Below are 27,197 nucleotides of genomic sequence, written 5' to 3' on the forward strand. Positions count from 1 at the left end.
AACTCTCCATAGATCCTCGGTAACTCCACCTTGATCACGGTACCAAAACAAGGCAAGGTACAACATATGGTAGCTTGCACGTGTGTTTCTGCCAAAGATACGTGCCCTTTGAAAGAACAAAGTATGATTAGATCAAGACCAGCATCGAATAGATTATAAGTCATTTGGCGAAATCTAAACCTGTATTTATCTAGTTTACATCGCACTTTAAGACCAGGAATTAATGTTGCTTGTAAAACCATGAAACATATAATTTAACAATGGCAAATATTGTCACATTGACACATTTTATTGCACGTACACGAACTCAACAATGTCAAACACACAGATAAACAACATTAAACATAATAAAGAACGAGGTACGTACTTCTGCCGTGTATCGTATTTCCCTGCACTTCAAAACCATCAGTAAAACCATCAGTACAGACCGCGCCACAAAACCTCTGAGCCTCTTTGTCAGCTTCCAGAATGGCCTTTCCCTCATTTTTCTTGGCTTCATTGAACCGTGTCAGTTCCTCGTCAGCGCATGGGCCCTTCCTCTCTGTGTTGGCGTATATCTCTTTTATTTTCCGATAGTCCGCTTGGTACTTCTCGTACCCTACTGCGCCTGTGTAGTGACCAGCCTGGATCTTCTTTGCAATATTGGAATATGCATTTTGCAAAACTTTTCTACACTTATTCCTTGAGACTTTCTTGTTCTGCTCCACACATTGCGTATAGAGTGACAACAGGTACGCCTACAGGGTACAAAGTACATACTCTATCTGTTAAGGTATATTAGGCATCTGTTACATGTTTACATCGTTAACTTTCCTTTGTTATTGACCACATAACAAGTAGCGTCTTTTATTTGGTTAGCATTAGGGGCATTTCATTTGTCGTTGATAACACTCACTTTGGTGCACTGTTATATCATTCTGAATTCTAATTTTGACAAGATGCTTACTTGTAATTTCTTTTGAAAATTCCCTTCAGCGTCAAATACAGCTATACCCTTGTAAACACGGACGGCTTCTTCATTTGCCTGCTCGTGGAGACTTGGCAGCTCCTTCAACGAGAGGGGCATGTTCGGGAGAGCTTCCTTCTCCATCATGGTGCTGTAGCTCCTTACACTTTCATCCAAAGCCCTTTGACATTCCACCTGCTTCATGGTCTCCACTGCGGTACCAATACATGGCATGACACCAGAGTTGATGGCTTCCACGTACGTTTCTGCCAAGGATAAGTACCCAATTTGAAAGAAAAAAGTATGACTAGATCAAGACTATCATCAAATAGATTATTAGTCACCTGGCGAAATATACCCCTGTATTGATCTAGTTTACATATTGCACTTTAAGACCAGGAATTAATGTTGATTGTAAAACATGGATTATCACTAAACAACTTTGAAACGTATGATTTAATAATGGCAAATATTGTAACATTGACAGATTTCACTGCACATGCACGAACTCAGCAATGATAAACAGAAAGATAGATAACATTTACAAAATAAAGAACGAGTTACTTCTGCCATTTATCAGATTTCCCTGCGCTTTTAAACCACCGGCGTCAGTACAGACAGATACACGCAGCGACACCTCATCTTCGAGTGGTTTTTGAAGGACAAAGCAATTTCTTTGGGGAAAGAAATTCCGGATATACTCCCTGGCGCTGGAGTCAAAAATGGTTCTGCTCTTGCCTTTTCTAAATTGCAAGGCACGCTCAAGGTACTCGTCAGGATTGCATGCTCTTCTGTCGATTTTGAGCTGAAGGGTGAAATCACGTAAAACCCACATGAATTGCGGAAAGTACTTGCTGAATGATTCTCTTGTCTCCTCGCTGCTGTCGATTTGTCCTTTAATATGCTCTGCCAATTCTGCAACCAACCTGCTATTTAATGTATTCAAGGAAAATATGATTTGTATCAGCATATTTGTATTTGCATAAATTAGACATAATGTCAAGTCCGACATAAAGATCGTATGAAGTCATATGATGTAACGCGTTGTGGTGTAATAGCTCTTGAGTAATGCGGCGTCCTGGGTCCTGGCCGCTATACCACCTAGCGGTCAGTGAGTGTGAACTCTTCTCACGTCAGTCTGATGAAGGCCTTCGACCAGGTTGGCCGTAAGCTAACGACATGAAAAAAATTGAGGCTTGTGTTTAAGAATCTCATGTATAATTATAATAATAATAATAATAATAATATTTATTTCTTAAAACCGCACTACACTAGCGTCTCAGTGCTGTTTACAGGTAAAATTATTAGGATTACAACTTATTATATATATAATAAAAGCTAAGGTAAAAAAAAAAAAAAAAAAAAAAAAAAAAAAAAAAAAAAAAAAAAAACAATTAAAATAATTAAAACTGGTTAAAATAGTAATAGTCTGAACAATAAAACTTTTTTTCTGATAAAATGAGAAGATATTAATTAAAATACTGTGCAAATAAGAATGTTTTTAAATCTTTTTTAAAAACCTCAACACTGTCAATAGTCCGAATGTGTGAGGGTAATTGATTCCATAAAATTGGTGCTGAAATTTAAAATGCCCTGTGGCCGTAGGTTTTGGTTGTTTTTTTATTATCATTTCTGATAAAACAAGGAGTGGATGTGGATCTGGTAGACCTGGTGAGACTGGGTGTACTTGGATGTAGCATCGAGTTAAAATATGAGGGGCATTCACCTCTAGTGAATTTAAAAACAAACTACAGTAATTTAAAAACAATTCTCTGTCGTACAGGAAGCCAATGTAGTTCGAATAAAATGGGTGAAATGTTTGATCTGAGAGGGATTTTGGTCAGTAGTCGTGCTGCAGCATTTTGGACAGATTGCAATTTTTCAATTTGATAGGTAGGAAGACCATACAGTAGACTGTTTCAAGATGTGAAGTTATAAAGGCATGGACAAGCCTCTCCATTTGACTTTTATCAAGGATGTGGGATAGTTTGGAAATTTTTTAAGACCATAGAAAGCGGCTTTGCATTTTTTGCTGATGTCGGCAGCCATATCGCACCTAATATCAAAAATTACTCCAAGGTTTTTAACCTCATCTTTTACCGTGACTGTACTGTTTCCAATTTCTAATAGTTCTAGTTTTTCCGCATCCTTAGAAAAACGAGAAGTAAAGTGAACTACTTCTGTTTTGCCATCATTGAAAACAACTGAATTGGCATTAAGCCATTGGCTCAACTGAATAATACATTTCTGGATAGATGGTATTACATCTGATGGCCTGTCGCAAACAATATAAATTTGTGAGTCGTCTGCATAGAGCATAAGGTTAAAACCGTACTCAGAGACAATGTCCTCAATTGGTGACGTGTAGAGAGTGAACAGGATGGGGCCGAGTACAGAACCTTGTGGTACACCACAAGTTAGTGGTGTTGACGGTGATTTGTGAGTGCCTATTGAGACTGATTGTTCACGCTCAGTCAGGTATGATTTGAACCATGCCAATGCAATACCATCTATACCGAAACGATTTTTTAGTCTGTTGAACAAAATTTCGTGGTTTATTGTGTCAAAGGCTGCAGACAAAAACAATTATACAATTATAGGTAGTTTAAGGCTTCATTCACATGCACTGTCTATTTTCTAAATTCTATTTTCTATGCGCGCTATCTCATGATCAAGGTCTGTGCCCTGAATATCCCGCCGCGTAATTACTGGCAGCGCGAGCCAGTTACTTATAGTAACTTATAGTAACTGGCTCGCGCTGCCAGTAATTACGCCGCGGGATATTCAGGGCACAGACCGTGATCATAAGACATACCGCAAATAGAAAATAGAATTTAGAAAATAGACATTGCATGTGAATGAAGCCTAAGTCTGCGTCATACAGGTAGATAAGAAATAAGTATATAAGCGATACCTTGAGACACATAGGGGAGAGATACGGGATCTAAAACGTAATGTCCTATTTCAAGCCACGCTTGAATTAAGCGTACAAAATTATATAAGTTTAGGACATTCCCATATGTAAGAGGTTCATTACAATAAGGCAATATGCTTAAAACAAGTATACAGAATGAAGCATACAATATGTGTTATTTTTTCTTTGCTGTTTAATATTGATCTTTTTATACAGGTATATTAAGGATACTGCAGTTTTGTGATGGTATCGCCTTCAGTGGTTCCTTGATCGTTGTAGACCAAGCAAAGGAGAACTGCCAGAGGGCCGAGTTGGCTGTCATAAGACGAATCCCCGTTTTTCATACCATAGAGGCCCTCGGTGTTAATGTTACTATCCCTGGGGTGGGGCTGGGCCCATTTCCAGATCTTTTTGGTTTTAGACTGGACCGTGCTGCCTATGTCGAATCCATAGTTCTTGCCGTAAAGCCTGTTCATCAGATACGACTTGCCCGTGTGGTATTTGCTGACGATGGCTACTATGTTCAGCAGGCATTTTTTGGCTTCTTCGTTGATGGTAAACTTGCGTCCATCACCACAGTTTGTGATCAAGGGCAGAGGTTTGACCATAACGTAATGTGCCTACATAACAAAAGGAATAGTGGATCTTTAATTTTACCCTTAACTCACATACAATGAAGCAATGGATTCCCACCTTGGAATCCCCGCGTACAAATTGGTGTATGATGTTTAATGCAGTCTGAGAATTACTTACCAACAGATTAAGAATGAATCACTTGGAGCAGTGAGAACGAGGCCAAGTAGTAGGAGACAGCCACCGTCAGAGCACTCCAAGAATTACTTACAAAATCTATCAATCGGTTAGAAGTACAAGATCAAACAGTTTATAATAGTCGTCTCGAGTGAAAACAGTTTAACTAACATGGACCTTGCCATAAGGGTTTTTAATAGTTAAATCTTTTTAATTGTTAAACCTTTGCTAAATCTGGACTAACACTCGATCTTGACAGGTGCACTACAATACAGTCGCATCGGTGAGTAGTGCTCAATGTGTAGCACTAGTTCAAGTCGATCTTATTGACTCGACAATATATTTGTGTCTCCTCATTAACTCAAGCAAAAGTATAAGTTCTAGTTAAGTACAGACACAAATATGGTGTTTGAAATTTGGCCGGTTATGGCCCCTTTTACTGAAAGGTCCCTCTAGTAAAAGAATAGTGGTAAGTTGTAATATAGCATTAAGGTATGTTGAATTAATTAAAATTACGTAATGTAAAAGCATATATAATAAATATCCAAACACATAGTGCACATATTTTCATTTGTGGGGCTGCAAACAGGCCAACAAGGCAGGGTGCCCTCCTGATGATGGGGCCTCGCACGTTGCGGTACAGCATGTACTGTCCGACATCAGGCAGATCCCAGCAGGCATAGTTGCGTTGGATCAACGTTGAAAACAGGTTGATACGTTAAATTGCCGTTGATCTACCTAAATTCAACGTTAAATCAACATTGATCCAGCCACGTGGAAACACCATCATAATGAGACGTTGACTAAACGTTGTATTTTGGTCAATGACACAACCTTGCAGTTATGGATTTAAATTAAAAATATTAATATGAAAACGTGATACTTTGTTTATCAATACTGTAACTAAATTTATCAATAACAAAATGGTTTTAAAGTAAAAGTGAATTCCTTGCAAGGTCAGCTAACACTAGGATGACTAAGTTGCTGTAAATGAGATGGAGTTAACAGTTCTTGGTAACCTGTTATAGATAGGTTCAGGTGACTGTGACTTTGTTATATATATATATATATATCTTAACTCAATATATATCTATATATTAATCTAAACCTTGGATATTTTAACTTAAAGGCCATAAATTTATACCCTACATGTATTTAGCCATCAAACATGTCCTACTGCTAAACACATCCAGGCTAATTTCCCTCTGGATTGGGTTGATATAACATTGTTTTCTGACGTTGATACAACGTTGTTATCTGAGGTTGACTCAACTTTCAAATCCAACGTTTATTCAATGTCTTCTCAACGTTATGGTTCAACGTTGTTTCAACGTTAAAACAACATAATTTGCCTGCTGGGATGGACCCCGTCTGCAGTAATGTGTACCTACGACGGATTGCTTAGACCGACATTCTTCCAAAAAGTAATAAACTGATGTCTTTGTGCGATATCTGAAAGAAAGTATTAAGTTGTTCAACTTGATCACTGAGATATGAAAAAGGCCAAATTCCTCGTGAAGGCTCCAAGCGAAGTCCTCAATGCTCCTACCTACATCCAACGGAGAAATGATTAAGTCAGAAAGGTAATTCGACCCAAGGCGGGGTGAACCTGGCGAAGGGCATCCCAGTCGTACCTAGCTAGTCCACCCATACTGTGCCAATCTTTCTCCATGCGCCTGTCCCTACCTTGGTTGAGATACGAACGAAGCCTATGAAACAAAAGAGTGACCAATGAAGAGAACCGCCATGGCCAACTGTGTTGAAGACTTAATTTAAATGCAATGAAAACCTTGTAATGATGCATGTAAGAGTCTCCTAGAGCTTGGTTGGATCCATGACTGACACAGACGAAACAAAGGAAAAGTAAGCAGTCACAAAGCGTATGAAAAACAAAAATTGTCAGCAAGGCTCAATATCTATCATTAATCCTCAATTCTCAAAGAGCTTACATCAAAGTGAGACCCAGTATTAGTGTTTAACTTTGGCTTCAATGCTGCCCGCGTTCTCACTGACTGGAAAGAGAATTTTCAAGGAGCTTAGCCTAGATTACATTTACATGGGCGCCGTGCGATGAAATCGTTCGTACGATTTTTTTATTGAAATCGTAAACGGGCCATGTCGAGTATGTCTACATTACATGGCCTAAAATCCGTACGATTTCACACTGCCACCATCTACCTTCTCTCAGATACCGTGCGAAAAGGGTGTTAATTAAGACTCTTTTCTGGTCTTCAAACCAAATTCGGACGACGTCCTTTGGTTCTTGTTTACAAGAAGCTCTGCTCTGGTCCTACACCTGTAAATGTACATCATGACGTATACAAACGTTCCCCAAACGTGTCCTTAGCTGGCTCTCGATCTTTTGGGCCCCAAACTTTTTTCTGCGGTAAAGTCTTTATTTGCAAACCTGCCAATATGACGTTCGTGGGAGGGGAGAGGGTTAATTACTTGCAGTTAAGCAACCCAAACATTTGGTTGATTCGCAAGATCAGCAGTTAGTTGGGTGATATTTCACAGCATAAATTAAAAGAGATAAATTGCACAGTATAACCTTATGACCCATACCCTAGGTTCTAGATTCTGGTATTGCCAGCTTGATCTTGATTTCATATATAACCCATATCAACAATGCCGGTAAAAGCAACCCCATCACAAGGTATATTTAACAAGCTAGCTTTTACGTTGCTCTGACACTCAGGGTATACAGTGACCCAAGGATACTGCTTATAATTATTTATTCCCTTCATGCTTCCGCCCCAACCGAGCACTTGTAATAGGGAACATCCGAGATAGCCTTTTTTGAACATCTGCGCAGCAGATGACGTCAAACGAGACCTGGATTGGAGCGAGATTTCACGAGAGGTGGGGTTAAAATCTGCCATTGAAACTTCTCTCGCGGTTGTGCACAAGTCTATGTTATAGGATTGCATTGAGTAAATTTTGGCGTTGTCATGTAATTTGAGATAGAGCAACGCAATGGCGAATTGCTAATGTTGTGTCGTAGGGTGCATTGCAGTAAAACCTAACCGAGAAAACCAGGAAAATGACCATGGATGACAGACACGACTGGCGAGAGAAGTGAAGTAAAGAAAGAGAAGTAGTTGGGCTTGAACAGATTAAAAGGACTAAGTGCCGACATATTTAAAGTACAGATCAGGTCGCAGTATTTTGTAGGAAGAAAGGGACCAACTACAAACAACTAGCACCCGACACGTCACTGGCTTCATGGCATCACCGTATAGACCGTATCATCAACGGTCGAGGGACATATTAATAAGTAAGTTTTGTGTGTGTAGTTTACAGGACACCATGGTTTATTAACGTAATGCAGCCCTAGTACTTGTGATTAATAGTCTTTTACGGTAACCAGGCCCGTAGCCAGCAATTTTAGAGGGGGGGGGGGGTCGTTTTCTGAAAAAGTGGACCTTTTACCATAAAATCCTCAAGTACATAGATCAAATTGTACCCAGAGTGGATCTTTTCCCAGCAAAAAGGGTGGTTCTTTCGAACCCCCCAAACTCCCCCCCCCCCCTGGCTACGGGCCTGGTAACTATATCAGACAAATTTGCTTATACCATTCCTGTCTCCATATAACGTGTACTTGATTATGAAATACTGGTGAACCTTCCACACCTATTAAGTATACACAATGTTCAGTTGCGTTTGTAACATTCCATGCCGGGTGGTCAGTTATGATAATTGCAAGTAAGATAGAAATTAGAGTTGGTATTTTACAACAACGTTTATCACATAATGATATATATTTCAGAAAACTAAGTGAGTTAATTATTTTTTATTTTAGAGCATGACAGACACAGCACATGTTATTGAACCAGGCAAGAACTGTGAGAATCATGTGGTCAGGATAATCAGATGTTGAAGATTGCTCAGTGTATATTAATCTCTTATGTCCTTAATTATTATGTTGTTGACTAAAATTATATCAGGAATCAACAGATGGCATTTTTGCCTGGGTGTCACTTACAGTATCAGGCATTTTCTTTATTACTTTAAAATGAAATATTTGGTTTTATGAATATATATGCCTATGTATTGTACTGCACTAGTAATTTAATGAAGAAAATAATTTTTCTTGCTAGTATCATTTTTATGTTACTGTAGTGACTTTTTTAATAACTATATGACACCTGTTTTTCATATCATTTACTCGGATCACAAATACAAGTTCGCCTTTGTTGTTGTGTTTATTTGTTGTATTTATGTATAACTGTCAATAAAATGCAATGATTCTGTGAACATTTCAACTTATATGTTGTCCATTTTAATACTTTCTTTTGCCATCTTTCCTGTCATTTAAGTCAGATCTGATCACAATAAAACTTACATTGTGTGAATGCTATCCACTAGTTTCTATAGCATCATTTTCATAAGTAAATAAATGAAGAAAATTAACTTTATGATCAAATTTGAGCTTTTTGAACTAGTTACTACAAATTTAGTGAAATTAAAACAAAGATGCAGGCAAGTCAAATGTTCTGATATGCAATCCATCAGTAAATGAAATGTCAAATGATTTTATTTTACTTCTTTAAAAATAAAGTTTAATAGTAAAACATTTATAAAGAAAAAGTTGCAGTTATGATGCTTTTGTTGTTCAAAATTTAAATTTAGTAATTATGATAACATAAAAATGAAGCAATTAAGCCCTTGACAGCACTGGATTATTTTATTTACAAATGTCCAATGCTTGTAGAATGTACATGGACCTACTTTCAACATTGATCTCATTGAAAGCAAAACACTCCTGCCACTCCCATAAAGTGACAAAAAGGTTGCAAATGAATCTCACGTCAGTTGTACGTACATATTATATCAATACTTTTTCTTTATAAAGTGAAAAAAGAACAAGCCTGTAGCTCAAAAATTTTGGAAGTTCAGCTATTTTTCAAGTAAAGAAATCGCTGCTCTACTTCCTTGTGGTCTCCATATTTTAACCCCACCTCAAGGCGAGCTCGTAAAATCACGGGGAAATGTGGTCTTCTCGTTGAGAACCCGGACAACCTCTATTGATACTACATGTATATGTTTCTTGATTAATTAAATGTGGAAGATCCGAAAGGTGAGAAGAAGGCGCAGACTTTTGGCAGGTCAGGTCACAACGTAATGTATGCGGCATCTCAGGTCACAGGACAGTGAGTTGAACTCGAGACATATCCCTCTCCTACAAAACCCCGAGTATATATGCTCACCCTGCTTCCTTCATATCTTTATAACAATTCAGCATCATTATATGGTTCTATTAATAATGTTGTAAACAAACATCTAATAAAATTTGATATTTGAAAAAAATATATTGTAGGGTTTTACAAGCATGACTTCTTTGCACCATTACTATTAGGTTCCAAATAAGTATACCTGCAAACAGTAAAGATTGTTTGATATTAATAAAATATATGTTAATCATAATAACTAAATCAATCTGCCGGGTAACTGGCTACCGGTTATTGAATTACTTTAATATGAAATGGAAAAATATTTTGGAAATGTTTAATTGAAACAACTGAATAAGGTAAAAGATTCCCTACTCTGAGAAGCCATGATATTCTCCCAACAAAGAGGGAGGGGGTGCAGGAGCACAATTAAAGCCCTTAACCTCTCTCCTCATAAATCAAGGCTCTGATATTTTACATTAGTATTTAAATTCAGGATATTTACAGAAATGTGTGAACATGATATTAATTCGAGAAAGGGTATTTTAAAGTTTTTGTAAATGTTAAAAAGGATATTACCAAAAATATGTAGATTTCAATATTGAGAAGACATGTTCCATTCTATTCCCCCTCTCCTGATTTCCTGGCCCGAGGAGCTATATGTTTGTCGTACGCTCTGAGCGAGCTTGATAGAAACCAGAGATAGTGAGATTTTATTTCCCGAGTCAGACTATATACCGACTTACCAATCTTACAGGTTAAAATAAGTGTGGGAAAGGGGGGGGGTATACATGTATATCTTCTTAACCGACCAAGCTAGATAATCACGAAACATGATAAAGTAAAGGCCTATCAATTGAAACTATCAACTTGACATCTTTTTTTTTTTATCTTGACATCTTTTTTTTTTTTATTTCAGATCGTTATTTCATAAAAAAATAGTTGCATATAAGAGATAAAATTCACAAAAAAGAATATAAGGTGTGGTAAAAGCCTTCGAACAGATAAATGAGATGTACAGTTAATTTTTTGTTTTGCCTTGGATTGGATCCATGGTACAAAAGCAACAGTAAAAAACTCTTCATCTACGGGTATGCACCATATATGTAAACCTGCACCGTCAATCAAATCCACACGTGGTCAACTGTGTCATACTAGGAATTTGTGTGTTTATTGATAGACTATATGTTTATATTTACAGTGGCGGATTTAGAGGGATGGCAAGGGAGATCAGGACCCCCATTCGATTTCTGATACCCTCTTGAAATTAGAATTTTGACTGGCAGAATCATAGTTCTCAACGGTACCAAATGGTAATGTTATATAATAATATAATATATAATAAATTTCCATTCAAATAGTACACATATTTTTGTTTGGCAAAGAAGCCAACAAGCCAGTGTAACGTAACGTGTACAGGCAAGCTTCGCCCTAGGTTTTAATCCACTTACATGTAGGTCAGACTAACCGTTATAACCACATGTATATGGTGGGCGGACTTTCTGTAACACGGACCCCAAGTTTTGTTACTTAATTTGTAGCCAAGAGGGATTGCTTACATCGACATTCCTTCAAAAAAAAATTAATAAATAAGTAAATTAATAAATAAACGGGGAATATCTGGAAGAAAAGTCCCAGCGGGCATAGTGACATTGGATCAACGTTGAAAACGCGTACTGTAATTATCTCCTGTAGGCGGCGCCGCTGCCTTCAACAAGGATAATAATTCTGTTTTGTGGGATATTGTCCAATGTTTTCTTTAAAAAAAAAAGCTTGGCGGAATTTGTCCGGATTATTTGGAGTTTGGTTCTACTCTGGTTTGCACACATTAATTCATGACACGGGTGCACAGTAGGTCTATTATCAGGGCATATATATATAAGGAAGTCATGGTCACCTTAGCCTGTTATGTCTATCGATCTATCTATAACAGGAAACCGTGAATTATCAACATCATAAACTTTACTCAATCACATTTCAGCTTGTCTTAATCATCCTTGTGTAAGTTGACCTTGCGGGGAAGTTTATTAGAATGTATTTCTGAAAAACAGGTTATGGAAATTTGCTTGTTCACTATAGACACCTATCACTTTTACATTAAAGCAATGTTTTTCATATTTTGTCTGATAAAGTTCGTTACAGCACTGATGTCTATTTAATCTTTTCCGGAAGTAATGGACAATAGAACATCAGGATGATGTAGGGTATTCAGGATAATAGTTTATTTAAGTTTTCATCATGTGCTGGTTATTTCGGTACCGATAGTCCGAAGATTCTACAATTTGCACCGCACAATATTGGCAGCGCTGTAGTGAATTTATGTTGTAATGTAAAGCAAGACTGGTGGATTATGCAGCACTACTATTAATGTTAATAGGCTAGCTCTAACTATAGCCCATGGCAACATACACATGCAGCTGCCGTAAATTCATATTAACACATTATTTCATATATAGGCCTTTATTTAAACATCGTATCACGTCTTTAATGATTAACTAGAGGATCAGAGAGGCGATACCGCCTCCAGATATTGTACCACCAGCTGGAGTAAGAGCATTCGTATGGACCCCCCTCCAAAAAGGGACACCATCACCAAGCTAGTGCTTGACAAGCTCTATAAAATGCAATCAATAAGAGCTCTGAAAGTTTGCAAAAAAAAAAAAAAAAATACAAAAGGTCAATTTCAAGGTCAAATTTAGATTGCCAGTATATGACTTCCTATTCAAGTTCAATAGTAACTATGGACATATCTCTGCTAGTTTGGAGATAAAAGGGAACCAAAATTTGCAAAGTTAAGTTCATGGTAAAAAGTAGGTCAAAGGTCAATTTTAAGGTCACATTTAGATTGCCAGTATATGACTTCCTATTCAAGTTCAATAGTAACTGTGGACCCATCTCTGTCAGTTTTGGAGATAAAAGGGAACACAATTTGCAAAGTTTAATTCATGATGAAAAGTAGGTTTAAGGTCAATTTCAAGGTCACATTTATATGGCCAGTATATGACTTTCTATTCAAGCTCAATAGTAACTATGGGCATATCTTTCCCAGTTTTGGAGGTAAAAGGGAACCAAAATTTGCAAAGTTCAATTCATGATGAAAAGTAGGTCAAAGGTCAATTTCAAGGTCGCATTAAGATTACCAGTATATGACTTCCTATTCAAGTTAAATAGTAACTATGGACTTATCTCTGCTAGTTTTGGAGATAAAAGGGAACAAAATTTGCCAAGTTCAGTTCATGGTTAAAAGTAGGTCAAAGGTATATTTTAAGGTCACAGTAAATTGCCTCGTATGACTTTTTATTCAAATTCAATAGTAACTATGGACGTATCTCTGCCAGTTTTGAAAAAAAAAAGCATTAAAAAGTTTAAAAGTTCAGTTTAAGGTGTACAGTAGGTCAAAGGTCAATTTCAAGGTCACATTTAGATTGCCAGTGTATGACTTCCTATTCAAGTTAAATAGTACCTATGGACATATCTCTGCTAGTTTTGGAGATAAAGGGGAACAAAATTTGCAAAGTTCAGTTTATGGTGTAAAGTAGGTCAAAGGTCAATTTCAAGGTCACATTTAGATTGCCAGTATATGACTTCCTATTCAAGGTCAATAGTAACCATAGACCTATCTCTGCCAGTTTTGGAGATAAAAGGGAACCAAAATTTGCAAAGTTCAATTCATGATGAAAAGTAGGTTTAAGGTCAATTTCAAGGTCACATTTATATTGCCAGTATATGACTTCCTATTCAACTTCAATAGTAACTATGGACCTATCTCTTCCAGTTTTGGAGATATAAGGGACTAAATATTATAATTTTGGAGTTACAATAATGTGCCATAAAATTCCTCCAGAAAAAAATAATTAAAATAAAGAAAAGGTCATTTTGGTCAAAATTCTTGAAATGGGAGATGCTCTGAAGTTCAAATGCTGTTCAAATTTGATGAAATAATGTCATTTTTTACCACAAGTTGTCTGCCTCGCCAAGCCTTATGTTTTATTTTTCCAGAGTTCATTTATTATCCATTACCGTACTGCACATTTTGCTTTCACCACCACTATGTACTTTTTTATACAGCATAACTTGAAAACCGTATGGCATACAAAAAACGGAGACCACCTCCAGTGTTGGGCTTACATGCTCTACAAAATGCAAAAGAAAATGGGTATCTAGCATTAACGGTTCCCGAATTAGCGACAGTTTTCAGTTTCGGTATCTTATGGCCGCTACTCCCGTGAAAATGCACCGATTGACCCCAAATTCACGGAGATGAAAGATGACCCAAAGGGTAACACTTTCCAATAATATTATTGGTTAAGTCTGTGTGGTGTCTGAATAACAGGGCAAATAATTTTTTTTCGTAAAAAATTTCGTTTTTTTTTTTTTTTTTTTTGAAAATTTTGGTCCGTTTGACCTTTAAATAAAGGTCAAAGGTCAAATCTAAGGGCATGTTTGAAATCTACACATATGACTTTTGGAAAGCTGTCTGTAGAAAATTTTCCCATAATTCCCTCCTTAGGGTAGATAATTAGCATTTAATTTTGCCATTTTTGGACAAGGGTGCATTGCAATGAGTGCCACACCTAGACCCCAATACCGACAAAGCCCAAATTTTACGTGGAACGAGTTGAGATTATAGGTGACCTAAATCCAAGAGATGGGTACGGAAGCCCTCACCGTCTAGGAGGAGAAGCGGTAACGGTAACATGGCGGCGGAGCCGGCGGAACGGACCGGACGGGACTAAAACAATGTGTACCGCCAGCGCTAACGCTGGTGGTACAATAATACTGACTATACATCTACTCAATAATATTTTAAAATTACGATCCATGACAAGCATCACGACATCCAAAATATAACATTGAATCAAGTTCACATTGTGACAGAGTTTTAATGTGACTAGATCTACATTGATTCGACGTTGGATTTAGGTAGATCAACGCCCCAACCTGTTTTCAACGTTGATCTAATATCACTATGTCTGCTTAGATACTCCCTAAATGAAATGATAAGATGAAACAACTTCAATACCTGCTTCAAGTAACAATGTCCAAATGGTCTACAAACAGATCTGCAGTCCCACAAGATTCAACTAGCTGTTACATGTATCAATGTATAAGTGGACTACGTGCAGGACAGCAGGCTCAAATTTCCAAAGGTCATAAGATAAGATAAGCATTTACTCCCCATTAGGCCACACTTTTTTTATTTTTATGGATGACATCCTGCGCGCGCACCGATTTTCGTCCGTTCTCAAAAAAAAAAAAAAAAAAAAAAAAAAAAAAAAAAAAAAAAAAAACAAGGAAGTCAGTTGTCGCAAACGTTGTTATTGAATTTGTCGGAAAAAACAATCGGCAATCCTCGGCTAATTCCGCAAGCTCCATACTGTCATTGTCGACTGCGGAGACATCAGAGTAGTTCCGAGTGCGGAAAATGAGCTTTCTGCGCATGCGTTTTATCATCACGTGGAAATATGGCCGCTTTGCCGTCAAATTCATCTCTAGCATTAATTTCAAAATACACGACAATTAAAGTCATAAAGAGAACGGGGGCCGTCGTTTTGGATTGGTTTGCCATTGATATTGGACATGGAGATATCACTCTTTTACAATTATACGAAAGGCTGGCCGCGACCAGCGATCATCGCCCGGAAAATTTCAGTGACATTCTGTTCAAAGTAGCATATACCAGTTTTTTTTTGTTGTAGCTAAAAAAGGGTCGACAAGAGCGTTGTGGTATTTGGTGGACTGAAGGTCGGACAGGCCACCCGATAGTTGGCTGCTACGTGTGAGTCGAAGTAGACAAAATGGCATCGACCGAAATTACCTTTTTTAGATTTTTTAGTAGGAAGCATAGGCCTATCTTTGCTTCATTTTTTTAACAATTCTGTGATGTGTTTACAATGCTTTAATTTTCTGAGAGTACAAATAAAGACACGCTGTTTATTTGATATTTGTTTTATTGATTGCTATACCAGCAGAATGCATGAAATAACCTTAAATAGATTTGGTAATATGCAGCATATATATTCATGACTTTTTACCTTTCTACGAAGTAGGCCCTATTCACAGTGCTTTAATATTTTGAGAGCATGGATAAAGACATGTTGTTAGTTTGATACATGTTCCTGTGGTAAATTAGTGTTTCCAGCTGTGTACTGAAAACATGACTTTTCTTAAGCAGTTTTTTTTTTTTTTGGACCGTTTTTTTTTTTTCGCCCGCTCGCACCGATTTTGGGGTCCCCAGAGGATGTCATCCATATAAATAAAAAAGTGTGGCCTTACATTGTGACATTCAAACCACCACGTGACTGTATTATGTACAAATCCAATAAAATAGAAGGGTAAATTGTATTTTCTCAATCTCTCTTAATTTCTAGTGTGTCACTTTCACTATTGGAGGTTTGGTTAATGATATCGAAACCAAGCCCTACAGGGAATTTATAATAGTAATGAATGCATGAAGAGTAATGGTGTGAAACATGAACAGTCTACAAGGTCAAGGGGATCTTGTTTTGTCATTTTTATCAGCTGCTGTATATATGTTCTAGCTCAGCTGACTTGGATCACGTGCAATGTGAAGTGATAAGTAGTTCTATGGGGTTGAAAATTAAAGCCAAGGGTCACACTAGAGGCGGAATGAGCAAGAATGCTGTCGGAAAGACAATTCTTTGTACGTTCCTGGATATTCGAAGAGCATTCTAAAATTCCAAATATTTTTACCCATTCTCGTGGCCGGCCCGATTGTTTCGCTAGTGTTCAAAAGTTTCGAAGTGCATTCTAGAAAGGAGTTATAACAGAAGGAGATTACACATAAGCCTCTCTATTGTCCGCTGTTACGGTGGGCGGAGCTAGCTACGGGGGGCCTCCTGTCTCAAGGTTTCGTCTGCGTCGTTCTCCTCAGCTTGGAGATTACCCGCACGAAAACGCGGTAGGTACTCCAGCGCAGTAGACTAATGCAATCATACTGCAAACATGCCTCAAATCTGCTTCGATAAGGGAGATAATTAGCATATTTGAAACATGCTTCTATCATGCTGCTAATCTACTGCATTAATGCTCCTCTCTGTACAAACCTATGTACTTTTTGGAGTAGAATTGGAGTAGGCTATGCTGCATTTCTAGTGCAAATATGCTCCACACCACTACTGCGTTAATGCTTTTTTGCTACTTCGATACTACTGCATTTTTGTGCGGGTAATTTCATATGCGTTATTTCGCGTTAGAATTCGAGATCAGTAGTGTCAAAGCGGCGCTGTATGCTGACGATTTTTTTTCACAGGTAATTATTTGGACGATGTGCTGGAAGAGAATGGACCCTCTAGCCCTTGGGTCCCGTAAACATAAACATTATGACAGCTAGTGCCTAAGCTTTGTGACTTTGGGTTTTAAATTTCTTACTGTGAAGTATTTTTTCTCTCAGTATAATTTTAATATTATAATGCATTAAAGTAAATTTTTAACCAAAGGTTGAGGCAATGCCACGGCATGTTAGTTTACTGAATACTCGTTATAAATTTCTTTATCTTGGAAATCTTCCTTTTTTCAGGATTATTTTGACACATACTAACACTGTTCATATTTGTCGGTAAACAAGTGCACATTGCTTAACATTAAGATTAATTTTTATTCATTCTTAAATATATTTATGTACAAAATATATCAGAAATTTTAGTATTAACTGAGCTCTTTAAAGTGAAACAAATAAAGATGAGAATATAGAATTTCAAACCATTATTTACTATATAAACTTAAAATATCTTTTAAGTCAACTCTATACTCAAGCATCATGATAGTAGCATCTGTGAGTTAAACCATTCTATTATATCAATAGAAGAACAAAACCAAAAACAAAATTTTATACATAAGCAGTAATTAATAAAGTCATAAGAATGATTAAGTTGCTACAGTTTTCCAGTTTTATGCAGTCTATGTTGGCATCTTTTCAACCGTGCAAATAGAAATAATTATATTCTTTTTTATCCGACTTGCTGATACCAATCTGTGCCAGATACTATTTCACTCACAGGCCAGCAAGGTCTGAGAATCTTATGGGCCAAATGAAAAAAAAAACCTAGAATATAAAGTGGCTAATTCTTACAAATAGGATCAAAAACATGGGATTTTTAAAAGTCAGAACATTTATAAAATGAATTGGAGTACATGTTACAGCTGAAAAAATTAAATGGGCCAGTAAGTGACTGCTTTAAAGACTGGCAATCAGGTAGACTGTTATATCAAGGCACTCAACAAATTATATATAGGTTTTGAATTTTTTTCCACATGACAGTAACATAAAATTTATGTCCACTTTTGAAATGTATAAAGTCAGTTAGGTGACTGAAAGTATTTTAAAATGTCATGAAGGAGCACTTTTAATTTAATGCAGTCTCTGTTGGCCAGTCTTATCCAGTTTCTTCCCAAAATAAGGACAACTCAAGTGAGAATTTCTTCAGGGCCTTTTCTTCTGCCTTGCCAATGCCATGGCACTCAGAAAACAGAGAAACCTGTAGGATAGAAAAAACATAGTAATAGCATTATGAACTACTAGTATCCACGTAGACATTATTTAATTACGCAGTTAAGTTTAATGTGTCTTGTTATAACTTGACTGAAATAATGTTCACCACATAAATGAACAATATACAACTAAATTTATATTGAACATCAAGATTCATGATCACAGGCTCATAACCCCAAGAAATTGAAAGAAATTGTACTTATTACAAGAAACTATTTTAATCCGCCCTGGTTCCTACTCTTCTGACAGGACAAAAAGGGAATATCAGAGAGGCTGGTTGCCAAAAGGAAAATGCCCAAGGTTGTTGTATTTTGAAATTGGTGAAAAATTTAAAAAGCGTACTGTTGTTAGTGAATGTTTAATGCATCGTAGGCATTACAACAAAAGTAACTACCTAGACACACTGACCTCCTTTTTTCATTGATGTTTTTAATTAATATATTCAATATGAATTTTTAATTCATATATTCAATGCAGCCTTCTCCCATATCTACAATAGAATAAAAAACTTGAGTAGTGTTTAGATATGCATGTCAAATTCATTATCAATTTTGAGAGAATTTCTGTTTCAACACTGCAAGATGAAATATTTACTTTCAGGTAATGAATAAACCTTAATAGAGTTCTATTCTTTTGTAACCACCAAGGCATGGCTTCTTTCATAAAATGAACTGAAACATCCAAGCTTGCCACCTAACATGCCAAAGTAGTAAAGTATAATTACAGTAGAGAAGCAACTACCCGTTAATTAAAGAGGTGTCTTACACAATAAGGTGCGTCTTACACATCTTGACTCAAAGGGAGATGTGTAGTGAGATAACAGCTAAAGTAATTGGTGGAGCCTAGGTGAACTTAAAACCTTAAGACTTTAAATTAAGAAACACCGGGATTCATATGTGTTCTTTTTTCAAAGCTTTAATATGAATTAAAACATATATATGTAAAAAGAAGACTAAATAAGTTTAAAATAATTATACCAAAGACACTGTGAAGTCAAACTTCCTGTTAGACCGCCATGATGGAATATGCTGGGTGGAGGCAAAACTTTTCCAGTCAAAATAACTCCGCATCTTACTTTAACAACAAAGTTACCACTCCAAAGCCACCCACCATGGTGAGAAGAAAATGATGACGAACTGTCATGTTAAGTTTGTTTTAGTTTTAAACACGAAAACAGTACAGGCAAAAATGGTGCATTTACCCATATCACTAAAGTGAAAAATTGGTATTCTGAACAAAACGAGTTATTTTTTTCAAGAAGTATTGGAGCAATATCCATGCAATATACTAGTATACCAAACCACGACCAAGATGTTCAAGAATCTAAACACACCAAAATCTTTTATAATCACGCATTTAAAAAGTGCAAAAAACTTGGTCGTAACAAGCGTAACAGTTTTTTGATCTGGACTCGTGAAAATTGGCCCTTGTCGTATTCAAGCTAGACCACATATAAAATCGAAAAAAAAAACAATAGTGCTCAAGAAAATGTATTGCACACATACCAATTTGTTAAATTTAATGACTGTCGTGACACAAGTATCAAATAGTAGGGGGCAAATGTCTTTTGGAGTGATTTTTTTCCGAAACATAAACAAGATGGCGGCCTATGCATCTGCTTGATATCCGGCTACTGAGAGTGCACCTAAGTTTTATTCTATGCTATTGTCACAAATGACTAAACAATTGCAACTGTATAAAGACCAAACTTTCTTCATCTGCTGCTATATTAAAAAAGCACTTGTTATGAGTGGGAAATATTTTTCGTGCAATATTTATTCTCCACACAGCACCTCGCGAGATCGACGCTGAGCTGGACACTTACACAGTGAGACCCTACGGCATAAAAGTTGCAATTTATCTTCATATTTCGTGTAGTTAGGCATGTAAAGGCACTTACCTGTATTTTGACAACCTTATCCAACGTTATATCCTCTGCACTCAGTACATTGTACTTCTCTCATTTTAACGAACTTTTGACTGCGTTTCTGTTTATGTCCTCTCGAAACGATAGACGAAGGCACCTATTCCGACAAAAGTAGATTTAAACGAGACCGTAACATAGATAAGCACCCATTGTTCTCTGGGTTCTATTCATTCCGACCAATGAGAGACCGTAAACCGGGCTGCGCCCCCACGCGTGTAATCTCCTTCTGTTATAACTCCTTGATTCTAGGTGAAGAAATATCGAATGTTATTTCAAGTGAATTCTAACTGCAATATGATTGCATTCTAAATATTCTTAGGGCATGCTGACTGTATTCGAAACATTCGAGGGAGAACCGAAATGGCAAGACACTTCAAATCCTGCTAGAATGAGCCGGAATGCAACTCGAATCCTATTTCAGCCGGCAATCGAACTACACTCGTTCGGCATTCGAAGAGTATTCTAAATATTCTGACTGCATTCTGACAGCGTTATCCATATTCCTAGATTTCCAACTACATTCGAGCTGCATTGAAAGCTAATACAGCAGAAGTGTGCACGAATCATTCCAGGCGGATTCAAAGGCATTCTGAGTATTCGAACGGCATTCTCACAAGAATTTAGGTCAATTAGAAATGTATTCCCGAATGTTTTACGAATTTTGAAAAATCTTCACTCCCACTGGTTTTGCTTGATTCCTGCTCAATTAGAATGCTCTGCTTTCTGCAAAGAGCTTTCCCAGATAGCAATGAGCGGTCGGGCCGACGTCGGCATTGGTCGGCACGGTCGCGGTCGGCAGTCGTTGTCGGGCCGACGTCGGGCCACTACTAGTGACCCGACGTCGGGCCGACGACTGCTTCACGCCGTTGGCCCGACGTCGGTTTAACGGTGGCTCATCAGCTGTGCGTCGGGCCACTACTGGTGACCCGACGTCGGGCCGACGACTGCTTCACGCCGTCGGCCCGACGTCGGTATAACGGTGGCTCACCAGCTGTGCTCGATTTGCACTAAGCGGCCAATTTCAAATCGAGGTCACCCACACTAAGCGGCCATAGATCGTTGCAAGTGCACTTGACGGTTATTTCATATTTTCCGTATTTTGCACCAAATTGTTAGGTAAGTATTTACTTTAAAGTGTTTATGTTTTTCGTACTATAGGTGGAGGTTTATTTGTTGTAGATGAATTATCGAAAACAAGCAAATCTGTCAATAATTTGTTAGTCGTAGCTGCAGGCAGTTGGCGCGCTGCATGCCACCTTTGAACCAACGTCGGGGCGGCGTTGGGTTTCCGGCGGCCAAAAAGATTTTCCCGCTCAAATTCTTTTATGCTTTGAAAGACATTTCAATTACCACATTTCATGTATAGACAATTTATAAATGTGAATGAGCAACGTTCTAGTACTTTTTTGTACTTAGGAGTATATATTGTTTATATTTTCTCTAGTTGAATTTGAAATGCTTATATAATAGGGGTATATAGCAAGGCCGCATGATACTAACATGTAAACTTATAATGTCAGCATGGGTTTAACACTGGATAAACCTTATGGCATACATTCCAAACTGAGTTTAGCATTAAGGGGTATAATGTCCACTCAGATTTTTACAGGTTTTCTGTTCAAAAATGGACCTCAGTAGGCTAACCTAAAATATCCAGAGGTGGTTCTTTTAGGGAGGGGGGGGGGGGGGCAAGTTTAAATTGGATTTTTTTCTAGATGTTTAGTCAAATACCCACAGGGTATGATATAATAATGTTTCTTTTTTGGTTTAGGCTCATAATTAGACAAGGCATTTTGTGCACATTACAAAGCCACACTTAATATGTATCTCATATTTCTCTTATAGTCTTCCATCATGCATTACTACCTATTTGTCGCCTGTGTTGAGCAGTCAATCCTCACAAGAAAATACACTTGAAAGGTATGTGTGTATATAGTTAAAGTGCTTCAGTGTGTCATTGCCATGGTAAGATGCAGTAGTTTAACTTATATCATCCCTATCAATGGATTAAGTAGTAAACAACTAAGAAATTAATTTAGCCTACTTCTTGCCTGCGACTCTCTTCTGGAATTTAGTACATATTTCTTCTTAAAATATATGTAAGTGACAGGGATGGGGGTAGGAGGAGGAGGCTGGAGAAGAAGAAGGGTAATATATTTAGCAGAGTAACCACTTCCCTGGAAAATAATTACATTATTTCGTCTACATTTCAAAGTATACATTAACAACTTCATTTCAATATGCAACATTACATATAAGCGCGGGTGGATTGGATGCGAACTAGGAAATAAGTCATTAGAAGACAACTGAAACCAACGGTTCAATAATACGATAGAGAAACATGGATTGTTGATTCGTTGCGGCCAAAATCGAGCGTACAAAACTAACCTGTATGTCCCTGACCTCATAAAGTTTAGAACATTTCACATCGCAAATAGAAAAATAATAGTTAGAGAAACGTGGATCAGTATCATGCTAGATTCCTTAAGCTTGGTTTCAGTTGTCTTCTTAGCTGTTTTTTATTTTGCATATCAGTGAAATAACATATGATATTAACGGTGAATTTTGTATGTTTTATTAGATTAAGTGTGAGTTTTTATATTTTTTCTATTCTCTTCACAGAGATAGAAGCAGCCCAGGCGCCGCAGCAGAGTTCCTCAGATGAATCTTAGTCATCATCATCATTCCCGTGTGGGAATTAAGGCCACAGTCACTTCTTTCCAGCGTAGTGTCGAAGTCAAAGATATGCTGCAAATCTTGCGACTCACAGAGCGTCATCTATTTGATATGATGTTAACAATGCCATCAAATGTACGTCGGGGAAACGAGGCAGAAATTAAAAGACAGAATTAGACACCACCGCTGCCCTATAAACAACAAAAACCTCTTCGTGCCTGTGGGACAACACAACACTCAGCTAAAGACATCACCGTCACCGTCTTAAAAGGAAACGACACTAGGCAAAAACGGATCGTCGTACAGAAATGTATTAGAACACTAGACACCTTGAATAATGGACTCAGTAGGGACAATAGTTTCTTAAATGAATATTGATTTTTTATATGTTACGTTTAGCGTTTAGGACGCTTTTGCAGCATCGCGTGCCTTTAACACATCATCGAAGCCACATACCCCAGGAGTTTTTCTTCACCATTTTTTTAATGTCTCTGAAGAAGGCCTAGGGACCGAAAGCTTGGATTATATATGACATCTGTAAAGTAGATCTTTAGAGATGCATCAGTAATAATATTTATTTTCAATAACTAATTGAATTATCGTTATTAACTCACCCAGATTTATAAAGATGTTTCTTCACAAAACATGATTCACGTTGTTATTATTATTATCTTTTAGGCCAACGGGACTTTTTCACTTCAGTGAGAGGGTTATTACGAAGAAACGCCGCTGCTACCCTATTGCCAACGTTCGCCAATTGAGTCATAGCTGGCTGACCATGGAGAGTCCATAATAACATTGGCTAATTAAAGAACGGCATTATTTGAATAACGGTGGTAAAACGATGGTTAACGACGTTGGCGCGAAGTTGGCAAGAAGGTGGCACCGTTGGCATAACAGCGGCTAACCGCCGATAGTAATAGCTCATAACGACATTGGCCCAACGTTGGCGCGACGTCGGCAAAAGGTCGGCATTATAGTGGTTGACCGCCGGTTATCGATAATAACGTTGGCCCGACGTTGGCGCGACGTCGGCAAAAGGTCGGCATAACAGCGGCTAACCGCCGATAGTAATAGCTCATAACGATGTTGGCCCGACGTTGGTGCGAAGTTGGCAAATTGTCGGCATGACAGCGGCTGAACGCCGTTTATCCATAATGACGTCGGCCCAGCGTCGGTGCGACGTTGGCAAAAGGGTGGCAGACCACCGGTGGGCCGACGGCGGGCCGCCGGACACGCCGACTTCGAACCGACGTCGTCTGCCAACGTTGGCCCGACGGAGGCAAAGTCGTCGGGCCGACGTTGGCGCGACCACTCTTTGCTATCTGGGTTCCAGCGATCACGTGACGTTGGTACCACGTGGTTAAGCCGTGGCTACCTGTATGTCGTTATAATGTGGTAGCAACGTGCCAGTCACGTGATCTGAACGTGACGTGTTTGCTGGGTTACAGCTTATAGACTGAGTATTAGCGTAACTAACAGAGAGCCCCGGATTCAGTGCTGAAAATTTCGACAAAAGTAAAGAAGCCTCAATCAACCAGTAAAATGTATGTATGTCGATATGTTCGTATTTAAAGTGTCTGCTTCACGCATTTATTTACCTTCTTAGTATAAAGGGGTATTTAAAAAACACAGAGAGAGGGGCTAGCATCTTTTTCTCTCAGTAGTGACCATTAGTCATTGGGAATTAGCCATCTGGAATTAATTACTAGTTAACTTAACCCCTGGCTCTTAGTGACCCATAGTCACGTGAAAAACAACCTAGATGGCCTGTCCAATGATCATCCAGTTGCGTAACTAATTAAGACAGTTGACCAATAGTAACAAGCCTTAAACCTCGGGCCCCTTTTTTCAAATAAGAAGGGTGGTCATTTGAGAAAGCAGCGACGCAGCAGTACAGTGCGTCATGATACTTTCTCGAATGCATTAATATCCAGCGAATTTTATTGCTATCCCTCCCTCCCACCCAATGAGATTTTTTTTTTACAACATAGAGTTTCTCGTTAAGGGACAATTACAACACAGATGTAATTGGTAGTTTCTATTACTGTCTCTTGGAATATCTTGAAATAATCCGGTTATTAAGATTGTGATATATATATATATATATATATATATATATATATATATATATATATATATATATATATATATATTGGTTTTCATTTTAAGTACTCATAAACCTTTAGGAACTAGTTATGTTAGAATAAAGTTGTTTATAAGCCCGAATCTCTGTGTTTTTTAATTTGGAAATTTATCCTACCGGTATATTCTGCTATTATTTATACTCTCAATCTATACAATCAAAAGCTCACCCCCACCTTATCAGCTTCCAGAATTGCCTTCTCCTCATTTTTCTTGTCTTCATTGAACAGCGCCAGTTCCTCGTCAGCGCATGGACCCTTCCTATTAGTGTTGGCGTATATCTCTTTTACTTTCTGATAGTCCGCTTGGTTCTCCTCGTACCCTCCTGCGCCTGTGTAGTGACCAGCCTGGATCTTGCTGGCAATATTGGCATACGCGTTTTGCAAAACTTTTCTACACTTATTCCTTGAGACTTTCTTGTTCTGCTCCACAAATTGCGTATAGAGTGACAACAGGGACTCCTACAGGATAAAAAGTACATACTTTATCTGTTAAGATATATTAGGCATCTGTTACATGTTTACGTCGTTAACTTTCCTTTGTTATTGACCACATAACAGGTAACGTCTTCTATTTGGTAAGCATTAAGGGCATTTCTTTTGCCGTTGATAACACTCACTTTGGTGCACTGTTGTATCATTCTGAATTCTATTCTTTACAAGATGCTTACTTGTAATTTCGTTTGAAAAATTCCCTCAGTGTCAGGTACAGCTATACCCTTGTAAACACGGAGGGCTACCCCAATGACCTGCTCATGAAGGCTTGATAACTCATGTAGGAAAAGAGGCACGTTCGGTACAGTGTTGTTCTCCATTGTTTTTCTGTAGTGTTTCACACTCTCCTCCAAGGCCATCTGGCATTCCACCTGCATCTTGGTCTCCACCGCGGTACCAATACATGGTACGGCACCAGAGTTGATGGCTTGCACGTACGCTTCTGCAACGGATGCGTACTCTATTTGAAAGCAAAAGTATGACTAGATCAAGACTATCATCAAATAGATTATTAGTCACCTTGCGAAATCTACACCTGTATTTATCTATTTACATATTGCACTTTAAGATCAGGAATTAATGTTGCTTGTAAAACATGGATTATCATTAAACAACTATGAAACGCATAATTTAATAATGGCAAAATCTGTAACATGACACATGTTATTGCACGTGCATGAACTCAACAATGTCAAACAGAAAGATAGACAACATTAACAAAATAAAGAACGAAGTACATACTTCTGCCATTTATCAGATTTCCCTGCACTTTTAAACCATCCGCGTCAGTACAGACAGATAGACGCAGCAACACATCATCTTCGAGTGGTTTTTGAAGGACAAAGCAATTTCTTTGGGGAAAGAAATTCCGGATACACTCCCTGGCGCTGGAGTCAAAAATTGTTCTGCTCTTGCCTTTTCTAAATTGCAAGGCACGCTCAAGGTACTCGTCAGGATTGCATGCTCTTCCGTCGATTTTGAGCTGAAGGGCGAAGTCACGTGCAACCCATATGAATTGCGGAAAGTACTTGCTGAATGATTCTCTTGTCTCCTCGCTGCTGTCGATTTGTCCTTTAATATGCTCTGCCAATTCTGCAACCAACCTGCTATTTAAGGTATTCAAGGAAAATATGATTTGTATCAGAATGTATTTACATGAATTAGACAAAAGGCAATATGCTGAAAACAAGTATACAGAAATAAGCACATGTGTTAATTTTTCTTTGCTGTTTCATATTGTTCTTTTTATACATGTATTAAAGGATACTGCAGTTTTGTGATGGTATCGCCTTCAGTGGTTCCTTGATCGTTGCAGACCAAGCAAAGAAGAACTGCCAGAGGGAAGAGTTGACTGTCATAAGACGAATCCCCGTTTTTCACATCATAGAGGCCCTCGGTGTTAATGTTATTATTTCTTGGGCGGGGCTGGGCCCAGATCCAGATCTTTTTGGTTTTAGACTGGACCGTGCCGCCCAGGTAGAACCCAGAGTTCTTGCCGTAAAGCCTGTTCATCAGATATGACTTGCCCGTGTGGTATTTGCTGACGATGACGACTACGGACATCGGCTTGTCTATGTTCAGCAGGCACTTTTTAGCTTCTTCGTTGATGGTAAACTTGCGTCCGTCACCACATATTGTGATCAAGGGCATTGGTTTGTCCAT

The 27,197-nt window shown here is 38.0% G+C and overlaps 1 protein-coding gene across 1 annotated transcript; it reads right to left on the bottom strand.

Annotated features, from left to right (window-relative positions):
* Window positions 1-338: 338 nt before the first annotated feature.
* On the bottom strand, window positions 339-27,197 carry LOC106161096 (uncharacterized). The gene is made up of 8 exons (XM_087007744.1): window positions 26,803-27,197; window positions 26,277-26,641; window positions 25,712-25,995; window positions 25,218-25,502; window positions 4,092-4,480; window positions 1,492-1,875; window positions 947-1,253; window positions 339-737 (listed from the first exon to the last, which is right to left on the bottom strand). The coding sequence occupies exons 1-8, from the start codon at window positions 27,195-27,197 to the stop codon at window positions 339-341; spliced, it is 2,808 nt and encodes a 935-aa protein (XP_086863870.1).

The sequence above is a fragment of the Lingula anatina genome, chromosome 3 (genome assembly GCF_051362555.1).
Source record: "Lingula anatina isolate TDL-2025a chromosome 3, LinAna3.0, whole genome shotgun sequence".
NCBI classification, from domain to species: Eukaryota; Metazoa; Brachiopoda; class Lingulata; order Lingulida; family Lingulidae; genus Lingula; species Lingula anatina.

What these genes read in the sequence shown, in the direction of transcription:
- LOC106161096 (XM_087007744.1), bottom strand. Translation starts at nt 27,197, where the DNA reads ATGGACAAACCAATGCCCTTGATCACAATATGTGGTGACGGACGCAAG. An exon ending in AAATCTGATAAATGGCAGAA is followed by an intron (nt 25,996 to 26,276) that starts GTATGTACTTCG and finishes GCTTTCAAATAG; the next exon opens with AGTACGCATCCGTTGCAGAA. An exon ending in TTTTTCAAACGAAATTACAA is followed by an intron (nt 25,503 to 25,711) that starts GTAAGCATCTTG and finishes TTTATCCTGTAG; the next exon opens with GAGTCCCTGTTGTCACTCTA.